General features: G+C 47.4%; 1 protein-coding gene and 1 long non-coding RNA gene across 3 annotated transcripts in view; one reads left to right on the top strand and one right to left on the bottom strand.

The window, feature by feature from the left end:
• Nucleotides 1–4,887, bottom strand: part of LOC135827757 (mucin-5AC-like) — a 42,881-nt gene extending 37,994 nt beyond the window's left edge. For both annotated transcript variants that reach the window (XM_065340206.1, XM_065340207.1), the window contains exons 1-4: nucleotides 4,654–4,887; nucleotides 3,957–4,013; nucleotides 2,881–3,086; nucleotides 950–2,572 (exon numbers count right to left, since the gene is read on the bottom strand). In XM_065340206.1, coding sequence (XP_065196278.1) covers nucleotides 950–2,572; nucleotides 2,881–3,086; nucleotides 3,957–4,013; nucleotides 4,654–4,727 — 1,960 coding nt within the window. In that variant the 5' untranslated portion in view covers nucleotides 4,728–4,887. The remainder of the gene's footprint in view (nucleotides 1–949; nucleotides 2,573–2,880; nucleotides 3,087–3,956; nucleotides 4,014–4,653) is intronic.
• Nucleotides 4,888–5,110: 223 nt separating this feature from the next.
• On the top strand, nucleotides 5,111–14,470 carry LOC135827407 (uncharacterized). The gene is made up of 3 exons (XR_010555437.1): nucleotides 5,111–5,217; nucleotides 10,541–10,775; nucleotides 13,242–14,470. It is a non-coding gene; the product is annotated as an uncharacterized LOC135827407 (long non-coding RNA).
• Nucleotides 14,471–19,810: the final 5,340 nt, after the last annotated feature.

Below are 19,810 nucleotides of genomic sequence, written 5' to 3'. Positions count from 1 at the left end.
TGTGTGTGTGTGTGTGTGTGTGTGTGTGTGTGTGTGTGTGTGTGTGTGTGTGTGTGTGTGTGTGTGTGTGTGTGTGTGTGTGTGTGTGTGTGTGTGTGTGTGTGTGTGTGTGTGTGTGTGTGTGTGTGTGTGTGTGTGTGTGTGTGTGTGTGTGTGTGTGTGTGTGTGTGTGTGTGTGTGTGTGTGTGTGTGAAGTATACATACCTGTTAACCATGGACTGCTTCTGGCTAGATTAACTCTTGTGTAATCAATGGTGCTAGTGATGCTTATATCAGATTCACTCTGATTTAGCCAACCACACTAGTAGCAAGGATTACCTTCACTGGGGGCAGGGGTAACTGCAGTTGGATCCCGGGACGGATACCCTGATGCCGTCAATCCTTTTTCTGCACCTTGTCCTCACCCACTTACTGAGGTGTGGTGAGCCCATAAGTGGGATCATTTTCAAGTCCACCCAGAGTTTTGGGGATTTCAGGGGGTGTCGGCCGTTGGGCGGTTCAATAGCCAATTGAGCCATCTTTCCAAGATTCCTTTTGAGTCTCTCTCCCCTTTCCCGGGGAGACCCACGTGACCAGTTTTGGCAGTGAGCAACAAGTACAAGTACAAGTGTGTGTGTGTGTGTGTGTGTGTGTGTGTGAGAGAGAGAGAGAGAGAGAGAGAGAGAGAGAGAGAGAGAGAGAGAGAGAGAGAGAGAGAGAGAGAGAGAGAAAAGCGAGAAGCAAAAATGGACGTGCCAAACATATGGATCAATACCAACCTCGACTATTCCCAAAACAGACAAAGGAGTGAAGATAATACCCTCACAGCCCACACCACAACAGTCAGCACCATGCAATTAGCAGCGGTGCTACCAGCACCAATGGGAGCAGCACCAATAGCAACAGCAGCAGCAACAGCAGCAGCAGCAACAACAGCAGCAGCATAAAGTACACACATCCACAAATTTACCTTTGGACTTAGTACCAGAACGCGCCAAGACAGAACGTTTGCGTGGTGGTGTCCTTCCCTTCAGGCTACCAGTGCTGGTACCGCTACATGCCAGTACAGCGTCACCATCATCATCAGCAACAGCAGCAGCAGCAGCAGCAGCTACAGCAGCATCATCAGCAGTGCTAGTGACCGTGCTAGTAGCGTCATTTGACAAACCGGATGTACCTGCGACCGCTGCTTCTGCTGCTGCTGCTGGCTTTGACAATGCACTCCCCGCCATAGGTGGTGGTATTGCCGATGAATCTTCAGTGACATCAGACAGACTTCTGAAGCCGGTCACACGACTGTTGACTAGCTGTCGTCGGTGACGTACGCCGCTGGTGCCATCTTGCTGCGTTTGCCTAGGGTTGCGGCGACTGCTCTTTCCACAAGCTTTGCTGCTAGGTTTGCGCCGCTGGTGACTGGCATAAGTGCGCCGAGCATAGGCTCTTCTAACTAGTTGCTGACTGGCCATAACGGATTGTGACTGGGAAAACGGAAAGCCACCTACATTACTCGACACACTGCCACCGGAGTCGCTGTCGCTGGCATCGCTATTGCACGTTTCGCCGTCACCATTCCCGTCAGTGTTTGTCGTAGTGGCGGTGCCCGGGTAGGAACTACTACCGACGTAGTCATTGCTCTTTACATTACCACTGCCATCAGCAGACACAGCAGCAGCAACAGCACCACCGGTATTATGGGTGGTGGCCAGCTCATTAACATTCACTGACGCGTAACCCTTGCCGTCACCAGCCACCGTACTATGAGAGGGGGAGACACTGCTCGGGGTGATTATCGCTGTTTGTACAACACTGCTATCTTTGTTGGTCAGAGGCAGTACTTCGCCACACTCACTTGTCATATGTTCAGATTGATCGACAATCTGATCACCCATCTGCTTTACGTGTTTGGTGGTGACGTCGTGTGACTGATGCTGCTCCTTGTTCACTTTGACAGCAGCAGCAGCAGCAGATTGTGACTGCAGTTGTGCATTGCCACTGGCAATGGCAGGATAGTCGTCGCATGATGCAGACACGGCTGACGTAGATCCTGCAGTGGTCAGTCCTGAAAGCATGCGCTCAGCAGGCACGAGTGGCACTGTGATGTCGTCATTCACCTTGCCACTAGGATGCTCGGTAGTGATAGGACCTTGTTGGAGCGGATCATGGCGGGCTTCCTTGATAACATGACTAACATCATCTGTACCTACACTGTTGTTGTTGCTGCTGCTAGCTCTGTCATTACCGATGGGTGCACCAGCCAGAGTAGTGTTAGTATCACCAGAGAGTACACAAACAGGTGACTGCAACCGTGACTGGACAGGAGATGAGCGTTGAGCGGATGAAGCTGGCGAGATGGTAGTCACAGCTGCTATTGCTATTGAAGCTGAACCTGCTGCTGCTGCTGCTGCTGTGACTGCTGCCAGCAGAGGTGGAGATGATGCTGCAGTTACTGCGGAGTCATGCTGACTACAAGATGCTGCAGCAGAACTTGCTTGGATGGCGACAGGTGATAACGATGACGGTGACGAACTGGTAGTGCGTCTAGACGGGGTCTGCAGTGGACTGACAATGGAGCTTCCTGGTGATGTTTGCGCACCTGGACATCGGGTAGAATATAAACAATCAAAAACAAAACAACAACAAAGATTTCATGAGTAGTTTCTACAACATTTAGAAGCTGACGTTTGGCATGTGTTGGCTGCCATTAGGAAAGTTAGTTGCGCCCCACACCGAAGATCGCTCTCCGCTTTCCTACAAAGTTATCGCCAAGTTCGCTAACATTATTTCGTTTTGACTGCCATTCTACAGACCATGATCCAAGTAGTCCAACAGAAAGTATATTGTAACAGAAACTAACTCCGGTGGGACACACACACACACACAGATGGAGGTACGTTTACTCACCAGTAGCTGCAGATGCTCTACAGGGTGATTTTGAGAAGCTATCATCATGTCCAGGACTAGTATCCAGTATAGAACGCAACTGAGAGATGAGGTTCACAGCAGTATCAATCTGACGATTCGGCTGAAGATTGTTTGTCCAGATTGCCATCTTGCAGACGGGACATTCCGACCTTGTGTTGGCTGAGAGATGACGCACAACACATTGTCTACAAAGAAGTATAATCACATGCATGCACACACACACACACACACACACACACACACACACACACACACACACACACACAAACACACACGCGTGCATGCACACCACACACAAACACACACACACACACACACATACATACACACACACACATGTACACCATACAAGAACACACACACACACGCTCACACACGCACGAATGCATGCGCACACACACACACACACACACACACACACACACACACACACACACACGCGCGCGCGCGCGCACACACACACACACATACACACATGTCTGGACTGGCATTCCGAAGTGCAGCAGTGTGCACTGCCACTCACTTGTTCAGGAATGGCGGGACTGGGGGTGGGACCGTGGGAGTAATGGTACCGTTCATACTGGTAATTGGTACTGGCACGCAAAACTGACACTGAGCCTCAACGAGGATGAATCCATAGAAAGGAGTCCCCTAACAGTTAGTTGCTCAACATCTTTGATCCACAGATGTGTATAATATTGAAAATTCACGTGTCCTAGGGTACTGTACAAGGGAAAATGGCCGTGTGCGTGGGGGGACAAGTTGACTTACACCATCATTTATGACACATGTACATGAAACGGCAAACAACAGAACAAATGTGTAAACTAAAATTAATGGAGGTATTTTTCAATAAATAAATACCAACCAAGAACGAACTTCTTCGCTATTGAGTATGATGTTGTGAAGGTGGGCCAAGAACGCAGTGTGAAGAGGTGGACAGTTCCAACAACTACACTGTATTGAGGTAAATTTCAACATTTGTAAAAAAATTGAAAATATGTACAGTCACAGAAAGTACAGTGCGATGGGCTGCATCAATGTGTCTTTCATACCTGCAGAAGTTGTGACCACACTGTTCGATGGTGATTGGCTGGGTAAGTGTTGAAACACTGCAACATGTCACACCAGTGAATAGGATCAGAAAACAAAATATTAGGACTCAGGACACGAAGTAGCCATTGTAGCTGCTAGCCCAGCACAATCAATAATAATTATTGTCAACACCAATACCTGATGGAGGATGGAGGGCACAGCATAGTATGTGTCACAAAGTCAGTCCAAGTCCAAGCTTCTCTAGTAGCCGAGTCTTGTGCATGTACGACACAGTCATGTCATGTCGTTCAAACAACGACGTTTCAGGTTATCCTTATACAAAGTTATAGAGATTTAGGTACGTATGGAAACACTTCCCTCGCCTTGGCAGTATGCAACAAAATGATGGGAAATACTGTAGTAACACAATAGTAAGCTGGAGTGACAAACTACATGGTACTTTGTTGGTGGCCCCACGCAAGTAGGTGTATGGCATACGATTGTGAAGACAATCTGATCCACAAAATTATAGGGTGAGAGATCCACCATCTTTCAACGACGTATACTACTGGTCGCAGACTACAAAGATACAAACACAATGAAACGCAAGCAGCCACCGTGCAACAAAACCTTCTCTAAGCAACACCTGGAAGTCTGGGGGAGAAGCACAACAAGAAACGACCACCACAACAACAAAAAAGCCACATTGCCACTCACCATAAAGGACATTTTAGCAATTTCTCCAGCGAGGATAGTCTCGATACAGTCAGTGTAAAATCTACATCCGCCATGGCACTAAAGTCACCAAGTATACTCGGCAGAGACTTCAACAAATAAATCTACAACAATATCCTTTGAGTATGAGAGAAGCAACAGATACTTTTTACTTGGAGATTTCCTCCTCCAAACATTGATTTGCTTTGCATTTTGCTTCTGAGTCCACATGTTGCAGACAAGTCAGTGATTGATCGAACAAGCCATGCAACACGTGGGTACATTCATTTTTGATCTTTTGCATTTTTGAGCTTCGCGCCTTTTGCTTGCATCTGCATCTGGCCGGCCCTGCCCTGCAGCCTGCATGTGCATGGCTGCATGCAGCTGCTCCAGCTCATTTTGTGTAGAGGTGAAGATGACGATTCCGTGAAGAAGCTGTCTTTTGTAGTAGAACTAGAAGAATTAGAATCTAGAAGTAAAGTAATGGCTGACGTTGTCGAACATTCAGAAGCACTGGAGGCGTTCCACAGCTTGGAGACCGCAGATAAAGGTTTTGATGCGACTTGAGTAAGTACTAAAGTGATGCTTAGTATTTTGGGGTCAACTATTGAGCCACTGGAAAGTTTTGCGTGGTCGTTTTCTGATAGTACCTTCGTAGAAACTTCCTCTCTCCGTTGGTATTCACTTGGTGGGACTTCATCAAATCTTCCACAATAATAGTATCCGAGATGGCATAAAGATAGTCCCAACCGACCTGTGTAAAGATTTGGTCATGTCAGACCTATTAGTACTGCTAACTCAAATGGCACGAAATGAAAGTATTTTTTTGTGGTACGTGCAAAATCCATGACAAAGACATTTCATCACAAAGTAAGGATATGTTCGATTTGTTGGATCTGGATCCAGATCGATTGATCGATTGATCCTTTGGATCCATCACGGTCCAATCAAACGCTGCCCTTGATCGAATCGGGAATTTTAGTGATTTTTGAGGGTTTCCATGAGAGAAAGCAACGATTTCCGCATCATCGCTTTTATTGCCGCAATTTGTGCACGTACATGTATCCCCAAGAGTCCATAAACAAGAGTATGTAACCATGGTAACTGTGATCTCTTTTCTATGAGCCAGATGCGCGGCGCACTGCCTTCATTACATCATTCAGCTGCAGTCTGCGCACTGCATTACATCATTCAGCTGCAGTGGTGCGCACTGCGGAAAATTCGTACGGAAGTTCACGCGTCAACATTTAGAGATTGCGCAGGTGCTGGAACGAATTGAGCAAAAACGGATGGACTCGTACAAGATATTGTGGGTTTGAGTGCATGCTTTCAGAGCGTGATGGAGGCAAGTTACGTAATAGACATCCTTAGCAAAAGTACGATAACGCTAACTTTTACGGTACTCACTCCCAGCCGTGACAAAAGACGTTATCGGATAACGGAAAAACGTTACAGAGCTCAAAATAACGGGCCGACGTTCGTTATGGAAACTCTGCAAAAAATGCAAAAACTCGCATTGTTTTGTAACTGGCGGGAGATAAAAAGCACGTGCAGTTTGAGATGAGAGTCGAGATTGCTTCCTCCCTCTTGTGACATTTAGCTTTTTTGGCGAGTTTTGCCTTTCAGTTGACAATGTCTGCGTCCTCTGCTTCGTGCCTTTCTCCCTCTATCCCATCTTGCAAACAAAGGACCAGTTCCACGGCACTCCTGAGGAAGGAGCTGGAGAACCCTTACAGTCTTCGGTGCTGCGTTTAGGAAAGGTTTTCCAAGGACCTGGAAACAGCGAAAACTCATTTTCGCCGTGCTTTTGCTATCCCAGAGTAAAAGACCTCGCCAAGGTATTCTTTCGGAACGACAGCAAACTAATCCCTGGTTCAAAATTTTGAATTTCCCGCATCTGTTTCCACGAAAATTCATATCGCCATGGTTGTCACGACTACTTCGTCTCAACTATAACGTACTTTGTGCTAAGGGAAAAGTCAGCTTGAACGATCCGAAGTACGGAAAGGTTTGCGTTTACGTTAGCGTTTTTTTAGCTAAGGATGTCTAATGAAGGCAGCGCACTGGTAAAAAAAAAAAAAAAAAAAAAGTTAAGGCCATCAGCTAGTTAGTATGCTAGTCTGTGGTGTACACGTCGATGGCAGTCGCACAGGTTTGCTCCAGGAGGTACTTGTCCACGGCGACCTTAAAGCATTGCAGCGCTGCCTTGGATGGGGGAACGTCCAGGATGGCACAGGGTAGAGCACTCCCTACATAATTTTACTTTCATTAGTCTACTGGTTTGGTAAGACTCCCATGATAGGTATCCACTTACCTCTGGAGAATCCGTAAATAAACAATACAATACAATGTGGAGAGTAGGCCGAATGGGAAGGATTGGTGTAGGATATCAGGACTTATTGCGGGAGTAGTATGTGTCGGGCGGGTTCTGTGGTAGGTACATGTCCCCGCCCGTATAAATGGGGTACCATTGATAGAACCCCATATTGGGGTAAAAACCGGATGCCCTGTTTTTGCGTAAAAGATTTTTCGGGTGGTGGAGGGCCTAGGGGGTATGACATGACCTCATAAAAGTCAGTTCTTGATAGATACAATACATATCATTACAAAGAATAATCATAATGGAACGAACACTGAAGATCACAATCGAGTGGAGGAGGAGGGTAGTATTTACATTATAAAATTCAGTTTGTGTTGCCATGTCATGATTTCATCAAGCTGGTATCAGATGAGAGACTACAAAGTTTACTCTTCGAGTACGTGTGAGGATGGATTAACCCATGACCTCTTCCGTGACACGCAGTACGAGGTGGAGTTATCGGACGCTCTGATGTGCACCAATGGTTCCACCCAGTCAGCAATCAAACTGCCGGTCGACGACCTCCTTTGCACCTCCATCGTGTCAACAGTCGACTCGGGTAATTTTGAGACGAATCCATCCTCACTGATGTCTATTGTACCTACTCGCACACGAATCCGCGTTCCTCGTGTTGCAACTGCACGGAGCTGAACGGCCTTGGTACTATGCCGTACACGCATATCATCAACTCGATAGACTTCGTTCTCATTCACCTCCTTGACAATTTGCATTACGTCACTGGTATCCAGATACATGTATGTTGCATCAGCGAAGAGGTCGATGATGTCTTGAGAGCATTGTTTGTCACACATTTCAATAAGCTTGTAGAATGAGTGTCTACCATCATTCCACCTTCGCAGTATGACACCATCATCAGTCTCACCAAGAGTAGATAAACAAGAGTGTGCAACTCGCGGATGGGTTGGCCCACGGCGGAATTTTTTGTTGACGTAATCTTTTCGACGACGCACGCGCTGCGAGCCTTTTGAAGAGTTTTCCCTCGTGCCCTTGGCTGGGCTTTACACTACAAGGTCGGTGCCCAGCACGTGCTCTCACACTGCTCTGCGGCAGAATCCGCGTTTCTCTGAAAAAAGGTGACGTAAACAAAAAATTCCGCCGTGGGCGCGGGGTATCTGCAGATTGTGCAGGAGAGATCCGGAGTTGCACACTCTTGTTTATCTACTCTTGGTCTCACTAATAGTTCCCAAGTCCTCCACGCCACTGATTATGATTTTAGGAAGGTGCTGTTTCCTATGCTTCACATTCAAGATCAGACTGGTGACTCTGCATATATACTCGGCAGCAGTGAGTGGTGACATGTATGGTATAGTATGGTATTTATTTTTTTTATTCACCAATCAAACAGGCATATCTGCCTTCTTGCCGGGATGGCCAAAGCCAACCACGGCTCCTACTAATTGATGAATATGATAATGTGAAGCAAAAGAAAAGAAGAAAAAAATGGTACTTTGTCAGCTATATTATTCTGTACTAAAAATATGGAGAGGGCAGTATGTGGATTCCATATTGAAGGACTATCACATGTCAAACCTTCTGGGTTGTCTTATCATCGGGTTAAGATCCACAGTTGTCTTGCTTGCACTCAGGCGACGGATTGAGAATTCTTCATTATCACGTGAGAATAAATACCATTTCTCTGCTCTATACGGTTCAGAAGTTGTCCACTCCATTTTAACTTCTTCACACTGCGTGCGTTTGATGAGTTCGCTCTTCAAAATGTCGTACGGTGTGTGTTCAGGAGGTGACAAGAGCAGATCTCCGACCTCAACAGCATTGTCGTTAGAAAGAGTGGCAACGACATACTTCAGTAGTCAAAGTTAGTCCTCAGCTGAGTGACATGACGAGCATTGAACATGGCCCTGACAGCAGAGACTTGGGGCTGGGTTGGTGCAGGCTCTTGGTGCTCCTGACTGGCTTCTGCCATCCGGGCTAACAGGTTCTGCCGCTACTGGATAGTCTGCAGCTGGGCCTGTAAATCACTATGCGAGGCACCACCACTGGCATCAGCTGAAGCAGTATCTCCGGGTTCATTTGTCATGGAGAACCCACCACCTCCTCCCATGCCTGTTCCACTTCTCGATATTGTCCTGGTGACTCCTGGTGGGACTGCACCTGACACTCCTCCCACTCCAGTGCCTGGCTTCGTTTGAACAGTCGAATGGACCAGACTTTTGACATCAACCTACAGTTTCTTTTCACCAATGGAAATTGTCGGATGTCAACTTCAAGAAGAAGGTCATCTGGAGTGCAATACACCAGGAACTGCTCACCATCGGTCAAAAGGGTTCAACGGCCACCCATCGTTGGGCAAACGGAGGGCAAGTGGAAAACGCTGGTTGCAGCGTATAAACACAAGGATCACAACAACAAGAGTGGGAATGACAGGAAATAACGTGCTTTCCGGAAGGAAATGGATGTGGCACTGGGAGACTGCGTCAGCGTCAGGCCAAAGGTGAGAGAATCTCACAATTTCCTAAATTGGCGACCCGACTGCAACGACGACGTAGCTCAGACACGCACGTCGGCTCCGTCCACACGTATTTCACGCCGAGGACACGGCGGCAGCGTGCAGGCCGCAATGAGTAGCTCAGCCTCTCGACATAGCCAAGCTTAAATCACAAACGAACAACGCAAGTACTTCGAAGAATTGTTGTGCATTCGTGCAGGTCACACACACACACACACACACACACCTTGGCCGTGCCACATGTCGAGGCATGTGTTGAGCTTTGTGGGGTTTTGCCAAAAAAAAAGACACAAAGTGCTTTTGTGCGTGCGCAAGTGACAAAACGCGGGAACAATGACGTCCAATAGACCATGAGAGAACGACTGCTTTCTCTCGGCATGGAATGTTCATAGAAGGACAAGGCTGGCGCAAGAAAAGTTGTACCGTACATGTACAAATATGTAAGCTCAGTCCCGTATGCGGCAACGGGAGCACGGAACGTGCATCATGACGTAATGCAGCAGTTAAATAAAATTATTCGGTGGAAATCAAGAATATGCGGGCAGGTGCGTTACACAAGTAGAGTGAAACGGCCTGGATTTTCTCAATTCAGTGCTTTTGCTGCAAAACCTGGCTGAAATCCTATTCTTGGAGAAATAGACTTCGGAAACATAATTGGAAGAGAATTCTATAGGGGAGTGCCAAAAAATTAGCTCTCAATATTTGACCCATTTAAGGCCAAAAGCTAGAAGTCCATCTTTTTTTATGAATGGACTCTAGTGATGTCTCTGTGTCAGCTTGGACTTACTGGAAGACAGTTATAATTTGGAAATTTTCTTCATGCACCACCCTCTAGTGTTGGTTTGCCAACTTTCAAAGATTTTGCTGCACAAGTTGTACATTTGCCAGACCCTGTAGGCGGAATAGGAAAGAAAAGACGGTTGACAGTGGTGCAATGTCCTCTCCTGCCTCTTCCTCTGCCATAATCACACAATAGCTAAAGAATACCCTTACCAACGAGCTATGTTTGTCATTTTCTTGCGCTTTTCATCTTTATTTTCCAGTTACTGGAGAGTGATGTCACTGCACACCAGGCATTGAGGATGTTCAGAAGGATGCCGGTCGGAGGAAGGATGGCGGTCACTTTGATGCCGAGGTCATTCAGCAACTGGCCACATGCCTGGAGACTTGCTACAACTCCCTCGCTGCGTCCATCACACAACGAACCAATCGGGTGGAGGTGTCGCGCAAGTTCCAATCATTCCTACGGGACATTGACGAAGAAGATGTACTTCTGAAGTAAGTCTTGATGGTACAGAGAGTACTTCCTCCGTTAACAAAAACTCCGTGATGGATTTTTGAGGGGCTGATTTGGGCACAAACTGCTGTGCAATGAGTTGCAATCACTTTCTTGGCCTTCCCTGGCATGCCATGAAAGAAGTACGATGCAAGGAAATCGACCTTTCACAACAAGTCGAGTGGAATCGATGGTTGCGCTGTGGAAACGTAGGTGATGACAGTCATGGCGAGCGAAACTGAAATACCACTTCTCCGAGGGGATATTGCGCTGCTTGGCCTCTCTACCACTTTGGCACTAAGTGAGTTGGAGAGCGATAGAGAGCGATAAAACGGAGCAGCGAGCCCACATAATGAGCGAGTGAACAAGGAGCTGCTCCGATCGCACGGCTCAATGAAAACTAATTCTGAACTCAAGCTCTTGTTCAAACTGTGCAAAGCCCAGATTCGAATGCTGATGACCATGCATTCTTTCAGAAGTCTGCAGTCCGATGCGAGTCTCATGGCTAAAGAAAGTCGACTGGACTTGCTAGCCGGTGCCGTTCAGTGCTGGCAGGGGTATCCATTAGCGAAAATGGAATCAGTTTGGCTGTGCCTTTACTCCTCGTTTCGCGGAGTTCTGGAGAGCGAAGATGAAACCAGGGAGTCGTAAAATATTGTTCACGACTCCCTCGTGGAAACGAGTAATCGCCATCGCGGCGGATCACGCAGCTTGAAAGCCAACTAACTTGAACGACGGCGACATCAAGGTCAGCGGAGTGTGATTAAAGAAGTCGAGGCAAGGCTGAAACGAGCTGAACAACGACTCGAGAGAAATGACGCGTGCAGCAGATGACGACTCGCGTGCAGCAGATGACGACAGCGACGCAGGTCAAAAATGAGTCGAGCGAAAGCGACGCAAACTGAACTCTCTGCTCTTTCCGCCAACAGTTTCTCTTGTAAAGACGCTGTACATAGGCCGATTCACCTTCGTCTAGTGATTTGCAGTCGATACAAACTGTTCTTGACCTGTTCTAAGCGTTTCCATATCCATCAAAATCCATCACGAAGTTTTTGTTAACGGAGGAAGTAGTGGTATTCTACCTTGATCAACAAATAGGCTACTATGAACAAATCAGAAAGACTTCTATACAGTGGAGATTGGATATAACGACACTCCTTCGGGACAGAACAAAATGTCACTATATTCGATCTGTCACTAAACCCGATCTTCACAAAGGACTTACTAAACGACTTGGGCAGCAGAATTGTGTCGCTAAACTCAATATGTCCTTATATGCAAGGTCGTTATATCCGATCTCCACTGTATGTAGTGCTCCAACCTTTGTCAGCCACAAATGGCCTGTCCGTAGTTAGGTCGCGGCTATGCTCAATGGTTTGATGTTTCTCCCACAGTGTGGCAGTGTATGGGAACATGTGTGTCATGTTTCTTGGAATCTTACACCATACTGAACGAAATGAGAAGCAGATGTGAGGACAGCATAGCTGAGAAGCAGATGTGAGGACAGCATAGCTGAGAAGCAGATGTGAGGACAGCATAGCTGGCGTACATGTAATGTGTTGGCCCCTGCCTATCTCTCGGTCTATGCTTTTCATGTTCAGGTGTGGATTCAGGAACACTTGCCTTCGAGAGCCGAGTCCACTGAGTATGGATATACAGTGGAGATTGGATATAACGACACTCCTTTGGGAGATAACAAAATGTCACTATATTCGACCTGTCACTAATAGGGGTGCGCGGATTATTCCCGGAATAATTTGGGAATACTATCGTCGAGAAAATTTTGGGAATTTTAGGGGAATTCTATCGATCTTTTGCCAGATCCATTGACCTTCAGAAGAGTTTTGGGGGAATTCTGTCAATTTTGACCTGCCAGAGAACAAGCACGCATCCATGGACGCACGTACATGTACATTCAGCAACACCCGGACACGACATAGTAGCTGTGTACAGGCAGATGTAGATCTAGTACATGTAGTGTAGATCCTGCATGCAGTGATCACGTGCCTGACCGTCCATTTTGCATACTAAAGAGCATGCGCAAGGCACGGTTCGTGCTGGGGTTCTTTTTTTAGGGGGGAATTCTGGAGAATTTTTTCGATGTTTTGGGAGAATACTTTCGAAGTTCCGAGGGAAATGCCCGAAAGCATAATATCGGTTGCGTGCGAGCATAATCCGCACCCCTAGTCACTAAACCCGATCTTCACAAAGGACTTACTAAACGACTTGGGCAACAGAATTGTGTCGCTAAACTCAATCTGTCCTTATATGCAAGGTCGTTATATCTGATCTCCACTGTATAACTATTTATGCCCAATGCTGTAGACAGCCCCATTGCCGCCATTGCCGGCCTGGTTAGTTATTTTTGATCACATCTGGTCGATGGCCTTTCCTTGCTTTTCCCACGTATTCATTGAGTGCATTGTATTTATGTCTTTGTTGTTTTGCTGTTCTGACTGTGCATTCAGAAGATGGTGAGATCTGCTGTGGAAATGCGTCGCCCAATGTTTGCAGTTATGACCAACGCTGCAGCTGCTGCTGGAGATGCGAACACTACTGCAGCGGCGTCTAACTGAACCTCTGCGAATGCGCCAACTGGTGGTGCTGCCGATACTGCGGAGAGCACAGCTGTGTGTATTGGCGTCACTGACAGTGCCAATGATCAAGCTGATCATGCTGATCGTGCACCATCAGGTCAAGGTCGGAACGATGACAATGATGCTGCTGCAACCAACCCTGAGCTGGGTGAGTCTGAGCGAGTCACGCTACTAATCGACTTGAACGCGGAACCCGCAGGGGACGTGTCTGATATTGCTGCTGCTGCTGTCGGAGCACCGGTGATGAAGTGATAGTGGTCGACAGACTTCCCACCGGTCGTGGGAGAATTGAACCATACGTGGCTTCAGTTACACCGTATGATGAGCAATAGTAGAGAAGACAAGGATGACTGAAGTGAATGATCGTAGGTAATGAGTTGCCACAAGGCTTAGAGAGAATAGGTAGTTGAGCAGTGCCGCTGTCACTGTGGTACTATGCTGCACACAACCGATACCACCACCAGCTCCGGCGTCGCTGCTGATACATTGCTAGGGTGGCTAGAGAAGTGACTCAGGACTACTAGCAACAGCAGCAACAGCAATGACGGCTGTGGCAGTGGCAGTGTGGGCGGCATTGTTAACCTGTGAGAATGATAGACTACGTGCGCATGCTACTCAGATCACAGATGTGAATCTACCGAGGAGTGATACTGCCCTTTGTATCTTCTTGGTGTCTATTTATTGTAGCGAGCATGGAAGTCTCTGTCTTGTCCAGTGGCGCTACTCTTTCTACTTGTTTGTGAGTGGCTGTTCTATTCTTTCCGGCTCTCTCTCTCTCTCTCTCTCTCTCTCTCTCTCTCTCTCTCTCTCTCTCTCTCTCTCTCTCTCGTGTTACTGTTGAGCTTCGAAGCTAGTACCGCCTCACTATTATTTTGATGATTTTGCCTTTTGATCTGGCTGAGCAGCAGTGAGTGTTTGCACACTATTGCTGGAACTCTCTTGCTTTTCTATGTTTTGATTGTCGGTTTGATTTATGCTTCTTCTGCTTTCTGCTGAATTCTCTTGTTGTGTTATGTGGTTTCTGGCGGATGGTGCCATGCTTATGTTTATTTTCGTATATGTTTCATTGTTTGGTTTTATGATGTCGTCGTTGTAGCAGGTCCGGTGTGCGCAGTTGTCTAATGACTGCTGGTGAGCAGTCCCTAGTAGACAGTCTACCTGCAATGCAGTAGCAGAGTTGAGTGTGATTGTCACGGTGTCTGCATGCACGCATGGGTGGGTGTAGGTGTGGGTGTGGGTGTGCTTGGAATAATGGGAAAGGAAGAAGAAAAACGACCAGAGACCAACAAGTATGGATTCAACGACCAAATAGACCAGCTGTACTGTTGTTTTTGTGCAATCCCGGCTGCACGTGTTGCAGTGGCATCTGTTCAGGGAGTCGTGTCCGAATGCAACCGCCGGCTTCGAGTATCAAAGCCAAGTTAGCCCACACGGGCATGTACTGAGTGGGGTCTCTTGGTGCATGACTCCAATTATTATTATTATGCGTGACGAGTGTGGTCATTATTTGTATCTTGGCACTGCTGCTGTTACTGTTGCCTTCATATGCGCTGCCGTAGATGGTTGAATACAGTTTGGTTTGTCCTTTCCTGCGGACGGGAAGTGTTTTCCTTTTCAGGCTGGTATTTTCTCTCCCTCCCTTTTGCAGTAGCTTCCTGTGCCGTGCCACCTATATATGTCTGGCGTGTTGCTGCTTCAATGCTGTGGCAGCGGCATCTTGATGTTGTGGAATGACCTTGCAACGGAGTACCCATTTGCTTTGCAGGGTGCCGTGTGTTTTGTCAGTTGTGCCTGTTTCAAGTTGCGACGCCAGTTTGTATAGAGGTTATGACTTCATCGAGATTTTCAAATGGACATAATTACTTGTATAATTGTGAGTGTGAGTCGGCAGATTTTCGAAGAAGTATGCAGCGTGAGTCGCTAGTGCAGTGCCGTGCAGTGCCGTGAGTCACTAGTGCAGTGCTGTGCCGCTAGTCCGCAACTCCGTCAAAGCATCTCAACTGATGATGTGATCGCTTTTAAGCCCTCTATTGGTGTGTTCCCGTTGAAGTCGCCAGGACACCATGTTTGTAGCGGTGTTCCCCTTCGCTGTCACCGGGGCTGCATTTGTATTGGTGCGTTCCCATTGAAGTTGTATGCCAGGGCACTATGTTTGTAACGGCATTCCCGTTTGCTGCTGTCGGGGCTGTGTGTTGTATTGGTGCGTTCCCGTTGAAGTTGCCGGGGCAACATGTTTGTCGATTATGTCTGCTGAAGTTGCCATGCACCCATCTGCTGTTGCCAGGTTACCTGTTTGCCAATTGTGCTTTTTGCAAATTGCCATGCTGTTCTAATAATAAGACGATGGACGAGCCCTGCATTGGCTTGTTGTGCCCAATTACTCATGCTTTTGTCCGCCTCGATCAGTTGACTATTGCTTTCATAGGCCATTTTCACCTTGACCAGACACTACAATGGCTAAGTTCCATTTTAACTTTCGATCTGCCCCGACTAGAGCGGGCCCGGATTGTCGGCTTCCTTTCTTTTGGTGTTTGACTGACTCGAACTGTGACCCGGCCCGACGGTGGGCTTGATGCGGTGCCAGTCTTCTTGTCATGCACTTGTAGTTGTATCTACTGTATATTATTGGGTTAGTCGAAGAAGAAGATTACACTTTAGTAGCAAGTGGTTTGATAATCTTCTTCGACTATTCAAGAAAGTACTGTCCCGAGTAGGACGTTTTTACTGTTAGGTGGTTCTCTAGATGTTGCGACATCGGCGGTAAAGTCATTTAGTGAAACAGAGATTTCATTAGCAATTTAGCATACTCAAGCTCAACTGATCAGGGGTGACCCGAAACACTGTGAGCAGGGAGTGGTGCTTTCTTGCAGGTTTGCTGAGCGGAAGGTTGGACGGGCTTCTCGTGTGCTCCTGAGGCAATGATGAGTCGGTCAAGTGTCAAGTCAGTCGGCAAGAAGCGCGACCTCCGACGTTTCAAGCAGACGCTTTCTTCACTAGGCGGTTCTCTGTTGCATAATATTTTTATTCCCGTAGCTATGCAAAAGACGCTACTGTAGTAGCGTCTGGGGCTAGCCAGGGTCCACACCGCTTTACTTTTTATTGAGATGTAGATCTACAAGACTACAACCCTGTGAGTATGAAACGACGAGGACAAACAACAACTAAAATTTCTTCCGCAGCCTTTACAGGTATACCGGTATATCTACCAGGAAGCGTCCAGAAACCCCTGTGGCTGTAGACGGTTGCTTTCACCCGCTACAATAGACAACTTACCGGCAGGCCGGCTCGCGGTGCACCGGTACATCGGTGGTAGACGTAGTGGAACATATCGCACCCAGTTCTCGAGTGTCTCCGGTCACGTCTGCCACGTGCTTTCCCAGGATTCCAGCCGGTGGTAACCAATAAGCGTCGACTACGTAATGTTCTCTACCACTCTAGTCTTCTCGAGCCTTCCTCTCGTGCGATCTCCATAGAAACAAAGAGATGAACCTGTGACCCCATGACCTCGTGACCCCGGCCCATGCACATCCCAGCCATCCCGCGCGCAGGAGCTTCTCGGAACTGGTCACGAAGATGCAGCTGCAGCTTTCCAGCGCGCCCTAACGGCTCATCTTCTTTCGTTGTTGTTGTTGTCGGAGATGGTTTGCGTTTCAGTTCTCTCTCGAAGTTTCCTCCTCTTGCCTAGCTGTTGGTTGTGCATGTTCTCGTATCAAACTGCATTTTGAGATGACCTGAGTTGTGACTTGTGTTGACGTATACGATGTTCCACGGCGAGAAGTTTCAAGTAATCTCGGTAGTGGACAGACCGCCACTCCCTAAACCGCTCGCTAACGCTGCGCTCTTGCCCTGAAGCTGGGACTTGAAGAACAACTATCCGCCTTGCTTTTTAGAACTCTGGCTTTTCGGTGATAGGGATGCGAAGACAGAGTGTCGCTATGTAACCGCAGCTCCGTGGGAAGTTTCAACCAGCAACTACATGCGACTGTAACGATGGTAAGGGCTTGACTTCGTTCGCCGTGGTTTTCTAGATATCGTCGAGATTGTTTCTTTCCGACCCTCTTCATTTGGTTCGGTGTGAATGGTTTCTGTTGTCCACTAACCAAATGGCTGGTGTCTGCAATGTGTCTTCATTTCGGAATTGCACTTGCAATGCTTCACTGCTGCTCCTTTACCGCTGTATCTAACCCTGATGCCCCCTTCCTGCTTTGTTCTCCTTTTCTTTCCTCCAAGGCGACGGAAGAACTCGTTGCCATTATCAGCTGGACTGCGCATGCGCGAGTTCCGTGAAAGAACAAGAAGACGGATGTAAGCTCGCGTGATTGTGTCCTTCCTGTTCGGTGTACGTGTTCGGTGTACGTGTTCGGTGTAAGTCTACATGCAGGCTATTCCGGCTAGCACTTGCTAAGCTGCGTCAAGACCATTTCCACAAGCTTCTTGTAAGAAAGACTAGAGGAAACAAGAAAACAAATAGTGTGTTGCTTCCTACGTGGGAGCTCGCGATTTCCCTGCCGAATTGAACGCTCACTAGACTGACTCAAGTTGGTAGGAAAAGCGCTGGAGAGCAATACACGATTCAAGAATCGCCGGAGTCGCTGCAAACACTTATTTGGAAATGCCTAGTCTTTAGTTACATAAGCACAGTGTTTTTTTTAAATCTTCGGTCAGTATGACAGCTTCTGTATTCACTCCGTCTTGAGGGTGAGTAGTCATGTACAATTATTGTTGGGACGAGTTGCAACCATGGGTGAAAATCGCCTTCTCTATTTGGATTTGTGGTAAATCTCGGAAAAGGTGTGTCTACTTTGTTGAAGTTGGAGAGCGAGGCCTCGTCACTGTGGTCTTGTAGACTGTAGTTCGTCTCCCATTGTGGTCGGCTATTGCCAGTGGAAAGTTGTTTATGCAGTTGCTCAGTCAGAACGGTTTCCAGCCACCCATCTCTTTCAACTTTCTGCCGTTTGTTTTTCTTTGCACACAGTTCTTCATCTTTCGAGCGTCGAGTCTTACGTTGGATCGCTATAGCATTGCTTCAATTTACATGTATATGGCAGGGCAGGGCAACGGACTGTATGCAAGCATGCATCAGGAACGCCGTGCATATTGAAGCAGCGTAGATCTACGGCATCGCTCCGCAAGCAAAGGTACAGTGTCTTGTGACGTTGGTGGTCTGGTGGCTATTGCATGAGTGCGGGGCGTTCCTGTGAGTCAGACTGTGTTGTACGTTCACGCTTGTGGACCTACATGACTATTGTGTTGTGGTCGCTAGCAGCAACACTGCCCGATAATGTGTTTTGGAGAGGGGCGTATGTTTGGAGCGGACGGTTTGCCTGACCGCAATGTAGATCCACATGGGTATAGTATACATGGTCAAGGTGTGGAGCGCTCTTGAGTCTTGTACCTACCAGCTGCACATTGACCAAATTATGTGCTTGGACAATGACACAATGCTGTCTAGTGGATCATTGCATGACACTGCACTTAGTCAAATGTACATGACAAGTAGATGTAGATGTTTGGATGCTGGCGATAGGGTGTACTTCGAAATTACGCCTCCGTAGACTGTTCCTAACTTTACGTCCTAATCCTTTTTCTCTGGTAAAGTCAAAAATCATACGAGACGGCTGACCCAGTTGATGGATATTGGATGATTTACACCGAGGTCCCATGCTGTCTATTATGATTTTATGGTTTCTTCTTTATAATATTCTTTTGTGAAAACTAACAGCCTGCTAAACTGCTAACCGATTGATTCTAACCAACAACGGGCAGTATGATGGTTTCGGTGTGATGACTATCCAATATCCTGAGCGCATTTAGCATTTGTTTGCAATGTCCACATCTGAATGGTGACTTTGAACTACTTGCAAGTACACTAGTAGCAACAGCGCAATGCTTGAGATTTGCATTACTATCTCGCTAAAACATACACCATTACTCGCCAGCATCCACTCGTGCATGACCCCTTCAGCGAGGTGGTGGTACCACCATTTGTACACCTGTTTTCCACTGTGTGCATCGGACGTTTGTGGGATTTGACCACTACTAGTAACATTATGTTCCCAGGACAGCGTGACAATGGTTCGTAGTTCTTATCTTGCACGTGTACCCCACCAACAGGTAAGCTCTAGACAAGATGGTGTTGGTGAACTTTTTGCATTCAATGCTTCGTGTTCTTGGTTGTTGCTACCGTGTGCCCTGCGGTGGTGGGTGATAGTGGGCGTTGGACTTTGTTTCTGGTGGTATTGAGATCACTTCCGAAGTCTAGAAGCTGGCAATATGTGTTGGCATGAGCAAGGAATGGCTGACCAATTCAGTCTCCTGGCACTGCCGGCAACAAAACCCCACTGATCCGAGGTCAAGCCCCCCCCCCCCCCGTGCTCTCATGTGGCATGACGTGTATCTATTCCAGCTTTCCCAAGTCATGATCATTGCTAATGAAAGTT

Source organism: Sycon ciliatum, chromosome 11 (assembly GCF_964019385.1).
Source record: "Sycon ciliatum chromosome 11, ocSycCili1.1, whole genome shotgun sequence".
NCBI classification, from domain to species: Eukaryota; Metazoa; Porifera; class Calcarea; order Leucosolenida; family Sycettidae; genus Sycon; species Sycon ciliatum.
The sequence above is the reverse complement of the archived record's forward strand: the minus strand, read 5'-3'. Positions and strand labels throughout refer to the sequence as shown.